The sequence below is a fragment of the Quercus lobata genome, chromosome 1, assembly GCF_001633185.2.
Source record: "Quercus lobata isolate SW786 chromosome 1, ValleyOak3.0 Primary Assembly, whole genome shotgun sequence".
Classification (NCBI taxonomy): domain Eukaryota; kingdom Viridiplantae; phylum Streptophyta; class Magnoliopsida; order Fagales; family Fagaceae; genus Quercus; species Quercus lobata.
Genome location: NC_044904.1, coordinates 13,627,503 through 13,640,554, shown reverse-complemented (window position 1 = coordinate 13,640,554; position 13,052 = coordinate 13,627,503). Strand labels below are relative to the sequence as shown.

The 13,052-nt window shown below is 35.1% G+C and overlaps 1 protein-coding gene across 2 annotated transcripts; it reads right to left on the bottom strand.

Moving 5' to 3' along the window:
* Window positions 1–285: 285 nt before the first annotated feature.
* On the bottom strand, window positions 286–11,836 carry LOC115979969 (nucleobase-ascorbate transporter 12). 2 transcript variants are annotated; one of them, XM_031102099.1, is made up of 10 exons: window positions 10,966–11,836; window positions 10,522–10,619; window positions 10,228–10,398; window positions 9,177–9,277; window positions 4,878–5,013; window positions 4,661–4,711; window positions 4,249–4,536; window positions 3,067–3,301; window positions 1,675–1,961; window positions 286–951 (listed from the first exon to the last, which is right to left on the bottom strand). In XM_031102099.1, the coding sequence occupies exons 1-10, from the start codon at window positions 11,504–11,506 to the stop codon at window positions 730–732; spliced, it is 2,130 nt and encodes a 709-aa protein (XP_030957959.1). In that variant the 5' UTR covers window positions 11,507–11,836; the 3' UTR covers window positions 286–729. The 2 variants fall into 2 exon arrangements, with proteins under 2 accessions (XP_030957959.1, XP_030957969.1); XM_031102109.1 differs by lacking the exon at window positions 4,661–4,711 and having other exon boundaries at window positions 730–951.
* Window positions 11,837–13,052: the final 1,216 nt, after the last annotated feature.

Sequence of the window (13,052 nt, the reverse complement as noted above, 5' to 3'; positions counted from 1 at the left end):
CAGTTCCATTGGGTTTCAAACCTCCTACCCACCGCTCACATTAGTTGATGCTGGAGATCCACCGTTGACCACCCCTCTAATCGAATTGAGTTGGTCCCGATCAGGTGGCATCGAGTCATACAGTTTCGTCAGGTCTCAGTTTGCTTTGGACATCCCTACTTATGACTCTTGCTCTAGCTGGAACCCCACAATATATCTAGTATAATCAATCTAGCTATTAAATAAAACAGAAATTATTATATTAGCATATTGTACAAGAAAATACATAAATAGCTCCATGCACAATTTTTAACAATGAACCGTATTTCATTTCCATCAAGAATCCAGCACTCGTGAAGCTGACTTAAAACATTGTACCCAAAAATAAAATACAAAACCATATACATGACCAGGATAAATTCTCAAAGCTTGCTTGAATGCAAGGGAAAAAAAAAGTTAAACCGGATATTCTCAATGACTCAAAACTAGATACACTGTTTAAATCTAAAATTACAACACAAACAGATCACTCTGGATCCTAAAATGTACAAAAATATCTCTATAAAACCTAAAGTCCCAATAAGATTTACCGTGTGTGAAAAACAGATTTCAGACTGAGTTTACCAAATGAGCATAGGGGAATTACATTGAGAACAGCAGTAAAGCCACCCCATGATAATGAACCGTCTGAGCTCGACAAGGTGATGATGGCCTACACCAGAAAATTTTTTTAAAAAAAACCATGTCACTTCAAAGTCCAACCCATTTCACCCATCTGAAAACCCGACCAACTCTGAAGGGCAACTCATAATCTTTGGTGACAGCAGGTTCCCTCCTTGCAGCATCAGGTTCAGACCAAACATACACCCCACGTTCTTGCTGACTACCAGGTACAGTGTTGTCCAGAATAACAGCCACTAGGAATGCAATCACCATGTGAAATGACAGTAATGTGTTGAGGATATAGTTCACCTGCACATTAATCATATTAACAAAAAGTTGTCCAAATGTTTGCAATATCTGTTATGCCAACACACAGTGATAAGTTGCGTTAGTGAGATTCATGGGGACTTGTGGTAGAAATAGGGTAGTCCATCTTGCAGTTTCACTAGGGTTGATATGCAACGATAAAAATGCAGCCTGATAATTGAAACAATGCTAGCTCTTTCCATAACATAGAATTCTTTTTTTCATAGGTTGTATAACCATAACATACAATTTTTTTTTTCTAATAAAAAGTAGATGAATTTTATAAAAACAATAAAGCAAGTGCATTAGTTCTTGAGATCAGTGGGTATACCCACCAAAACACCAAAGAACATCAGAAAAACCATAAGATAGAATTCTTAATACTCTCATCCAGAAAGAATGGACAGAAGCAAGGAGTTATATTGAGGAGAGTTGGTTTAATTTATATCCAGTAGCTTCCCAAGTAGGAAAAAAGAGTTCAACTTCTACTTTCTTGCTATTCTGGGATTTGTTTGGGTGAAGGGGTATGATCAAGCAGGATGAAATGCAATGACATCTTATGTGTACCGGCCAGACACAGAAAAGTAAAGTGGGCTAGGTGGAATTATCTTCTATGTATTGGACACAGCTTTTTTGCTACCATTAAATAGAAAATACATTTTTCACCAGGCCAAGACATAGATAAGACTGAATACATGAGAAAAGAAAGGTCTCAGAGAAGCATACCCCTCCATAATTGCTGCGGAAAGGCCCATGTGAAGCCACAATGTAAGGCTGAAAATAACTTGGGACAGACAAGTTGGAATTTGGAGAGATGCCATACTGCTGAAAGTAGGCTGGAATTGACAGAGAGAAAAACAAAGATAATCCTACTATGATAATATTCCGAGAGCTTCCGGCCTCACTATAACGAAGATTTGACAAGCCTAATGCTGTAAGCATTGCCCACATGAAGCACAATAAAGCAGCAACCATAACTTCCGGAATCGACGCAAGAAATCCTCCAACTTTACCTGTGTGCAAGGCAGAAACATTATTAGGTACCTGTGGAACAAACATTAGAGGATATCACAAGAAACAAAGGGCTTTATGCTCAAAAGTGGTGTCCCTGATCTACACACCATCTGCAAAATTTGCAGGTTGTTTTAGTGGCAATTGAGTCTCAAAGAATTTTGACAACTTAACTACGGGTTTACAGGCCTGATGATTAAAAACTAAAATATACCAAGTTTGTCAAGCCATATAACCAATTTCAGAATCCAACACGCTGACCTGGCAATAAATAACAAATCTCTTTCACTACATCTGGCAGTCTTCGTTATCTGAGCAAGTTATTCACTTTCTTTGTCCGGCTTAAAAAATCTCTTTTTAGGGGAACATCATTTAATGTTGTCTCTCAAAGAAAGATATAAATGTTTTAAAATTGTACTTATAAACCTCAAAAGAATTTAAACCCGAATAAAATAAAGGGCAGTGGTATATTAGAGAGTTATTGAAGCAAGCCTGCCTTGGCCCCATTATGAACTTCTTGACCTAGTATCAACCAATATGAACATATATAGAGCAAAATCATGCCAAAATATGTCAGTCCAGTTATTGATTTAGACAAACTCAAGTTGCAATTGAAATATGGTAGATAGAAAAACAAACTGTCAAACCATTGGCATATGCAATTGGTGATTAAAAAATTGCACTCAAAGAAACAATCTACTATAGTAGTTAGCAACCTACACATATATATAATCAGCATATTTAGTAAGTCGCATTTTGACTAACATTAGCAGAAGATTCCATATCTAGTTGGAACACCCCCCCCCCCCCTCCTCCACCTTTATTCCAATAAAAAACATTCCTGAGTTAGAAATTGAATATAAGATAAAATGTGAATCTGACCGGTTGCTTTTGAATAATTCACTAGGAAGATTATCATATTCCATCCCCCAACTAGATGTGAAATCTAGTAATATCCTTTCTTTTGTGGTTGAAGATTTTTTTTTTGTTGGAACCCCCACCACCACCCAAATTTTTTTTTTTTAAAGAATTGGTTAGTTGACAAGTAACAAGTAAGAGTAGTCAATATCGCTAGTAAATAAAAATTGGAAACAGAAAAATACTTACCTATTAGTGATAAGACGATCAAAACGCATGCACCTAATTCAACTGCTCTGCGGCTTCCCATTTTGGTCACGGCTATGGTGTGTACATTTTCAGTTAGAGTGGTGGACCCCGTTCCTGTACCCCAAAGCCCAGCCAAGACACTGGAAAGGCCTTCCAGACCAATCCCTCGACTAAGAACGCCTGGGGTTGGAGGCCTTGATGCCACCAACAATGAAGATGCATGGTATGATCCAACCTAAGAAGTTAAAAAAAACAAAGCAAAATCAGGACTAGCACTAGCCATATGATTCTGCATGGAACATCAAATGAGTGGATTTCTACAATGAAATGCAGCAAAATTATTTTTAAAAAATCTCAAAAAATGATACATGAATTTGTTTACAATTCTTGGGGAATTAAATTTGATACCTTTGACTAATTCAAACATCAATGGGATGTCCAAGGAGATTTTAGAACAAGGATACTACATACTTCCCAGACTTTTGCAGAAGATGTAGAACCAAAATGTTGTAAGCTACTACATAATCTTGTAATAGCACCAGTTTCATTGTGTATTGATTAATCAAGTTCAATAATTAGTACAAGTCAGATGAAAACCTCACAAGGGAAGCCCTGTAAATCAATGTAGATGAGATTCTTAAAGACAAGAAATTATTTATTTAGGGTAGTTCTTTTGAATAACATATAGTTCTGAATTATATTGGTAACTAGAGTATGAGAATTTTACTTGTCAGGGACTGTTCCTTATTATTCATTCCAACAATTCCTTGTTCCCGCGTCCAACCTCTTCAATTTCAAAAGTTTTGTCCATTATTTCCCTAGCTTGCAATTGGATTTAAAGTACAAAACTAGCCCAGTGAAGATGAAGAATAATCAAGCATCAATAAGGCCTGACTTTCTATTTATGCAATCAAACAGAGTTCAGTTACTTCCTCGTTTTTGGAAGGTTGGAGACAAATCCTTCATTACACACCTTATCTATAAAGAAATAGATATCATGTACTGTATAGAATCTTTAAGATCTCTAACAAGTATAATTGCTTGTTGGAAACTTATAAAAATTTGAATCCCCAGAAGATATGCAACTGTGAACTTGTAGAGAAAATTGAAAAAAATAATAATTAAAATAACTTTATGAATCAACAAGAGAATTGCAAACCATGATGAAAGACAGAAACTAACCGAATCCACGGATGCAATGATAGACACCACACACATAACAAGAGCCATTTTCCAGTGGAAGACAGGAGTACCCCATTGTAAAGGATAAGGAAATCTGAACCATGGGGAAGATCTTAATGCATGAGAAGTATCTACTCGACAATGCTTCATCCTCGAGAGATGCTGTCTGCAGTGGTCAGATATTATATTTGATGCAGGTACATTTACATCACAACCTTTGTAACTATAGACTCCTGCTTCAGTTAGCAGGAAAGCAGTCGCCCATGTAATTGCCAGACCCAAAGGAACCTGACAATGACACAAGGACAACCCCATTACATTAGAAATCATATGAGCAAGTGCAATATTATTTCAACTTACAGTCTGGAATCAACAGTAACAAAAAGAACAGAAATATAAATTTATAACTTACTGCATATATTAGAAATATACGATGACCAAAGACAGATATCTTACGAAGATACTGCAGAAAGTATGGAAACAACAAATTAGATGTTTCTGGCATACAATCCAATTAAAAAAAATGTCAGACACTATAACATTTTCCAGTAGAGACATAATGGACTAGGACAATACTATATAAGAAAAGATAATAACCAGTAATATCTGCACTGCTCCACCTTACTTACAAGAGAAAAAATAATAACCAGTAATATCTGCACTGCTCCAATCTCAAGACAGCTACCAACTAGAGGGAAACCATAGCTATAGAAAGAAAGTCCAACAGCCGCAATAGTTGGGGACACAACAACCGGATTGATCGACCTGAAAAGGAAACGCAAATGAAATTAGGTTGACGTATTGGGCGTGTCACGCAAAAAAACTTGACACTCAATGCAGCAGAATGCTTTTAGATTATATTTTGCTCTGGACACAAAACAAGCTAAGGTTCATTTGTAAAATGCAAAATTCCACTACATGCTTTACTGTAATAACATATAAATGTTACGTGCACAGTAATGAATCAAGCAGATTCAACTGAAATATTTTGTTCCTCAAAAAACTTTACATTGCCAATGGCTCAGTGCAACACAACCCAGTTGTTAATAAAAATAAAAAATAAATAAATAAACAACAGAATATTTTCTATATTCCTTTAGTTGGATATGAAAAACTTAGCAAACAGAATATAATTTCCAGGTCAACCCAAAAGAAAGATTCGGAGATTTTCAAAAGGCAGGGAGGAAAAAAATGATGAGTACACTGTACACTAATTCTTTAAGAAGAAAAAAAGATACAACCCTAGTACACAGAAAACATACAAACGATAACCAACAAGAAAAAACTAGGCTAAATTACAAATTACTCCATCTGATTTTGACATTTTTTCAATTCAATCCTTTAAGTTTCTTTTTTATTTTCTTTTTTTCATTTCAATCCTTTAACTTTAATTTGTTTCCAATTTAATCCTTTCGTCTAGTTCCATCCAATCTTGCCATTAGTTTTAGTATTTTTCACTTTCGAAAGTTAAAATATCCAAAAAATAATAATATTTATTTTTTATTCCAAAATTAATAAAATTAAAAAAAAAAAGTTTAAAGAATCAAATAACACAGGCCCCAGATTAAACTTAAACAAGAAAATAACAAATATTCCAAAACATAGCAATCAATATCAAGAAAAAAGATTTGGTTTCTATTTTCTAATCCTATCACCACTTTCCGAGACCAAACAAATCCCAAATCCACAAAAACCTAGATCTAAAAGCTTCGAAATCAACCTCAAAACCCACCAACAATATCATAAACACACAAATCAAAAGCAAGGAAAGCACAAAAAAGAATGAACCTAGAGAGAGAGACAATAAAAAATTTTAAGATTTTTTAAACTTTTTTTATATTTTAAAGATATATTTCAATAATAAATATTTTTCCAAATTTATTTTTAGATTTGAAATCATAAAAATACCAAAACAACATCATTTTGTGGACTTAAGGTGCTGATTGGATGAAGGTGAACATAATAATGACTAAATTGGAAATGAATAAGGTTAAAGGACTGAATTGAAAACATATCAAAGTTAGTGTAATTAATAGATTAATAACATAACTGCAGTAGATGATGGGTAAAGGCCCAACGAAATAGTATTACCAATGGTGCTAGATCAAAGAAGAATGTCGCATCACGAGGATCCCATGGACAGACGTGTAGAGTTCCCATGAATGGGAAGTGCAATGCAAACACGTGATTCTCATGGATGTGTACGAGATTCCATGGATTAGGCGAGGTGAAGGTAAAATCCTATGGGCAAGGGGAGGCTAGTAGGGACTTGCTATTGCCCATGAAAAGAGGTTTTGAAGCCCATAGAAAGGTAATGACTCATACGTGAGGGGGAGATTATTGGGTATACGCATGTAGGTGAAAGTCCCACATGGAGAAAAAGTATAGGATTTGAGGAATTAATACAACATAACTGGACCCAAACCCATAGGCTTAAGTTTTTGGATTAAGTAATATCCCTATATATTGTATCAAGACCTCAATTGGAGTCTCTCCAAGATGTTATGTCCCCAAGGTCCCCAACACAGAGTTCCTCAATTCACTCCCAAAGTTGATCAATGAACGTGGATCCTAAAGCTATTTTACTTCATTACAGAAGGGTTTGTAGACCTACTCAAAATAACTTCTCAACTTATATGAAGTATTTTCTATTTCCTCCAGCCCATCAAAATGTCAAACTAGCCCATATTTAACACTGCTGCAGTGAACAATTATTTTTTGATAAGTAATGAAAATTTTATTGAACAAAGCCTGCAGTGAACAATTGATGCCATGGGGCCACTTTTTCCAAACAAGAACTTCTCTGCATATCCTAAGAATCTTATGGACTAAACTCATGAATTACACAACTAGAAAACCTGGTCCATGTGGTTGATAACCTTTCTTTCCCTTTTCTTTTGGGCAAAGGTTAGTCAGCATTGCCCATTTGTACTGGAGAGAGAGAGAGAGAGAGAACCTAATTTTGTAGTATAAAATCCAACAAAATCTGCCAGCATACAGCTATCTTTAATTATCCAATTTATGTTAAAGAGATTATTCTGTACACTCAACAAAACTATATTTTACCCAAAGGAAATGTAAGTTAATCTAGACTAAGGCCACATGCCCTTGTATGATTCTTCCTCTCTCCCCTTCCCTCCTTTTTTCTTCTTCCTTTCTCTGTTACTACTCCATACAGCACTAAACAAATTTCTTCCTTTCATTCTTCCTTCGCAACCCAAAATCATACCCCGTCTCTCGTATACTTTACTAGCCAGAAAAAATTGAAGTTCTCCCAATTTTTAAGCCTACACATAATCTAGAAAAATAATACTAAATTCCTTCAAACAGATGCTGCCAGAAAATCCCAGCAAACAGCATTTACAAAGTTTAAGCATCATTTGTCTTTAAACTCAATCCTTTTCACACCCTAATTCAATCCAAAAACCTAAACCATTTCTTCTAATAAACCCTGGCCTCAAAGCCACAAGTTTCAAACCCTGTGACCCACCATATACCCAACTAAGTTTCATAATCTAACCAACACCCTACATTACTCAAGTCACTAATTATTAAGGACCATATGCTGGCCAAATCACATAACTTAATTTAACCACAATAAACTGAATAAAGTGGCATTATGTTTCAATAGAATACCAGGATTAGACCCAAACACCATGATGTCAACAGTACAAACATAGGTTACCTAACAACAAAACCATTTCAAATGGGTTCCTCAATGAAGGGGGGGAAAACAACAACAACAAACAAACAAACATTGTTTTTCATATGGTTGCTGCTGCAATCTAGAGAAGCATCCTATGTGCATCCCATTTGCGGAAAAACGTCATATCCAATTCCAAACACATTGCACAAACCACAGAACATTTATAGCTATTGGGCTGGAAATGAAAAGGTGAAACTGTTAATTTAAATCCCAATAGGGGCCATCCCTCATTATTGAAGTCCATGTAGTATATATCATACAGTTGATAAAATTAATTACATGAATATATCAAATTTTCAGAAATAATAACTAACACAATTGACTCCACAAGGTAAAGCAATTAACTCATCAATACGACAATCTTATGCAGGATAGATTAGGAGAATAGAGATAAAAGGGAGAAAGAAGATAAATGGAACAAATTCTAAGCTTCACCACCTAGAGTTTGGCTGAAAAACCTAGGCCTCACCACCTAAGGGTATTTGGCATCACCACCAAACAAAGAGAAACACATTCTCAAATCATAAATTCCCATTCTAATGCCTTTCATGATTACAAGAGCACTAGTTTAGGAAAGGGTTTATTTCCAAACTAGTTTGGAGAGAAACCCTTCAAACTCCTCCCATATCTTTTTATTGGATATCAATTTTGAAAATCTAACCATTGGATTACACGTTCTTATTATATCTTCCATGCTTGCAAAAATTTTAAGAAGATCAAAAATCAATAGTTATGTTATCAATTAAATGTTAAAATTTCAAGTTTTTGTGGTCTAAAATTATGTATAAAAATAAGTTTATTATCGAATAGTAAATAACATTTTATTTGAACGAAATCTGATATGGGTGTTAAGAACATAAAGAATATGCAATCCAACGGTCAAAATTTCAAATTTCACATCCAATAAAAATATATAGGAGTTTGAAGGGTTTCTCTCTAAACTAGTTTGGAGATAAACCTTGTCCACTAGTTTAAAAAGGTTTCAAGGATTACATCCAAGTGAAAATATCTAATCCAATCCCTCTAAACACTCAAAATTAAAAACCATATTCAAAATTAAAATCTGAAATAATTTTGGTGCTCCTTGCATCACAATCGAAGCAACTTATCCCACTCCCCAAGCATCCAACCTTTAACAATTCTCACTTGGTAAATGGAAAAGCAAGCATTTGCTGATAATGAATTCCAAACGTGGAGAGCTATAAACATACCAAAGTCATACCTCACTAAAACAGACATCAGTCCACTATATCCAAGTATTGTTTGAAAAGCCGAACCGATGATTATAGCCCCCTGTAGCTCCTTCATAATATGCTTGAATTTCTGCATGTTAAATGATTCCTTAAGTCTATTAAAAAAAAATCAACAGAATAAAAAAGAGCTTGCTATTAAGTCAAGATTGTACAAATTTTAAAATGGAATAGCAGGTAGAAAAGATGAAAAAAAAATTAATTGAAAAATAAACGGAAGGGGAAACGTGCTTCTTATAGTTAGGCTGCTAATCATACTGCATCTAAACATCTTTTTGCAGAACTTTATTTTACATATCAAGCGTGATGAGTTCACACCGTACCTTGGGAGCAGAGGACCAACTGCAAGGCACATTCATTAAATCATTTGAGTAAAGGAAGTTACATGGCATAACTGGGGATTTGTTAAACAAATAAGGATTAGCTTTACACCTTCTAAATAAGTGTTAAACAAAGAAGTTGGGAAATGTTTGATGATATTTTAGCATTTTTTGTTTGTTCTCTCTCATGAGGTTTTTTTTTTTTTTTTTCTTTCCTTGTTATATAGGACAAGCTATGTAATTGATTGAGAGATAAGAATTCTCTAAAAGAGTTAAGTATAAGAAAAAATAAATAAAAAATTTTTAAAAAAAAAATCTCTAAAACAGCTACTATTTTCTTCTTTCCTTGTTATATTGGACAAGCTACGTAGATTACTAGAGGCAATAAGACAGACTAATTATAGTTAACAACAGCATAGCTTCTGAGAATCTCCTCCAGATTATAAGAAACAAACCAAGCAAAAAATATATGTAAGATGGCAGAGACAAGTATACTATTATGTCTGTAGCCGTCATTAAGGTATTCTATGTCCTTTATGATTCAACTAGATGAGTTTATGAATTAATATTATCCATCCAGTCAATCTTATAATGTGTTTGTGGATAGCTCAACAATTGAATGAGACTGAACCATGAGAAACATATAAGAACAGTCACTAGGTTCTATATTTAACTACAACAAAGCATGAAACGAGGAGCATACATTTGCATTGAGTCCTTGAAACTCCGAGGAGTTGATTATTGCCAATGCCGGAGCCAAGTAAACAAATGATGGACCCTGTATCAAGGGCAACCTGGAACCGAAAGTCGTATGCAAAAGTGTGGTCACTCCGGACACAAAGAGAACCGTTGATACCACATTTGAAGTATCCTCCTACACCCACTAAATCCAATCAGACCAAGATATCCACAACATGGTTTTTTTATTCTTAATAAAACAAGAAACAGTAATATAGGAAATTAGATTCAACAAACATAAAAATTGTAAAATACTCACATAAGTTCCACCCATTGCAGGAACAATGACGAGCGGTATAAGAATCAGCGAACCCAAAATCGAAATATAATGCTGGAACCCATATAGACCAATGGGAACTGAAAAAAAAAAAATCAAACTTTTTAACTTGCACAACACTTAATTAATTGAATTGGTGATATTTCACATATCAAAAAATAAAAATAAACAAACACAATCCATTACAAAACGTACCCAAAAAAATTAAAAATCCAAACTTTTTTACGTTCACAACACCTCATCATCATCAACAAACCAATTAAAAATAACCCATTTCGAATTATCCATAAATTATTTTAAAAACCACTTCTTTAACACTAAAAAAATCTAAAATTAGCACAATTAAGCAACCAAAAATAGCCTAAAACCCCAAACTTTATTGAACAAAAGCAACAAAAAAAAAAATTTGGGAATTGATAAACTGACCAAGACCAGGTGTATCTCTGAGCTCATACTTCATATGGGTCGGTCTACCCACAAACCCATCATCATCATTCGGCAAAACATCGACCACTTCTCCACTCCTAGCCGTTGGTCTCCGAGCATGGTCCGTAGGCCCACTCTGGGCCTGTCCGTTTGGGCCTGAACCCTTCGCCGGAGGCCCATCAGAGTCCCTCCGTTTCTTCACCGTGTGATCCTTATTATCCGACACGCCATTCACCGCCGCCCGAGTCCGACCCGCTTCAAGATCCGGCTGGGCCTGTGGCTGTGGCTGTGGCTGTGGCTGCGGCCGAGGATGAGGCTGAGTCTCGGGTTCTCTGGGCTTGGGCTGTGAAGCCGGCTGCGGCGGCGGCGGTGGCTGCGGAACAGCGACTAACTGACCGGAATCACTAGCATTGGTCTCGCCGGAGAACTTGGGCCTGAAACCGGTCCGCTTGGCCCACGAAGAAGACGGCATTGTTGAAGACTCCGGAGCAGGTGGCCATGGACCCGGTCGCTGTCGGGCTTTCGGGTCGGAGTTCGACATTTTTGCTGAAAACCACTACTGCTACAACTACTCGTATAGCATAATAGCTTTTTTTCTAAAAAAGTAAAAAAAATAAAAATAAAAATAAACAAAGTAAAAAAAGCAAAAAATGAGAGTGATTCTCAGATCTGATCTCTCTCTCTCTCTCTCTTTTTGTTGGGTTAGGGCTTCGAGTATTGTAACAGTACACAAAGTTCAAGACAAAAAAAATGAACCCCAATGCTTTGCTTCCACAATCTCCTAGAGCTAGAGAGAGAAAGAAAGAGAGAGAGAGTGAACTGAGTTTTTAGAGAGAGAAAAAGAGAGAGCGAGGGTTAATAGTTATAGGTGTGAGAGTGAGTGCAGTGAGAGAGAGAGTGAGAGTGGGGCTTAGGTAAAAGCCAAGAGAAAGACAACTCAGCTTGTGGTGGTGGAGGGCTCAAACCGCGTCTTCTTCTTCTTTTTCTTTTTCTTTTTCTTTTTTTTCTTTTTTTCTTTTTTTTTTAATAAAATCTTTTGGTCTTGGCTAGATTTTTCCAAAATAATAGGATATGGTTTTTTTTTTTTTTTTTTTTTGAGTTGAAATAAGTTAGGTAGTAGTAAATGCAGTTTGTTTAGACTTGAGGGTGTTAATGTATGGACGATGTACTTGAAATTTTTTACTAAAAGTGTAAAAAATAAATAAATAAAAACTAACTAAATAGTACAATAATTATAAATAATACCAGAAAAAAAGTTAAAAACTATATGCTGTAGCTTACATCACATCTCAAATGGGCTCTAAGCTAACCATATGTTTTAAGTTGTTTGAAGGCTTGAAGCTTTTATTTTAGATATGATAAGAGTAGTCTAATCCGATTTGGATAAATATATGGGAAAATAATTAGTGCACACGAGCTATTCTACACAAAATTGTTTGTAGTAATAGTTTTTTAAACTAAAATCACGAAACTCTGTGAATAATAGGCCGAGTGTAATATTAAGTCATTAGGTCATTTTCCAGTAATTTCTGTGTCTAAAAGGTGTTGTTGAATACAAACTTTGTGATTTTTTTTTTTCTAGAAGCAACCTAAATGCTTGCCCTCCAAGTTTATATTTTAAAGGAGACTCTAGAATGTCTAGTCTCTAGTGGGGCAAAAAGTTGCCTCACTGTGCAATCAAGATGTACAATTTTCTCATACTCAATCACTCATACACACACAAAATAATTAATTGGCGCTCCTTTAACACAAGTAAAATAGGTCATGGACTTGAGTCTCACTTAGAAAATATTAATAGATCACGAATCTTTTATGTTACTTTGAGTTTGAAATCTACTGTTTTTTTTTTTTTTTTTTAATCTTTGGATAAGGTGAATGGGATCCACTATTATGTGAAAGAGAAGGAATATATTACAAGCGTATCTAATAAATTTTCTTTGGGATAAAAGATAAAGAATACAAATTAAAGATAAATTGGAGTTACATTCTGAGTGACTATGAACAATTTCGTCGATGCATCGATACAAAAGTCTTTTACTTAGCTAGTAAGTTTTTATTTTGTCCTAAAATTGCAAGAACTTTGCAAT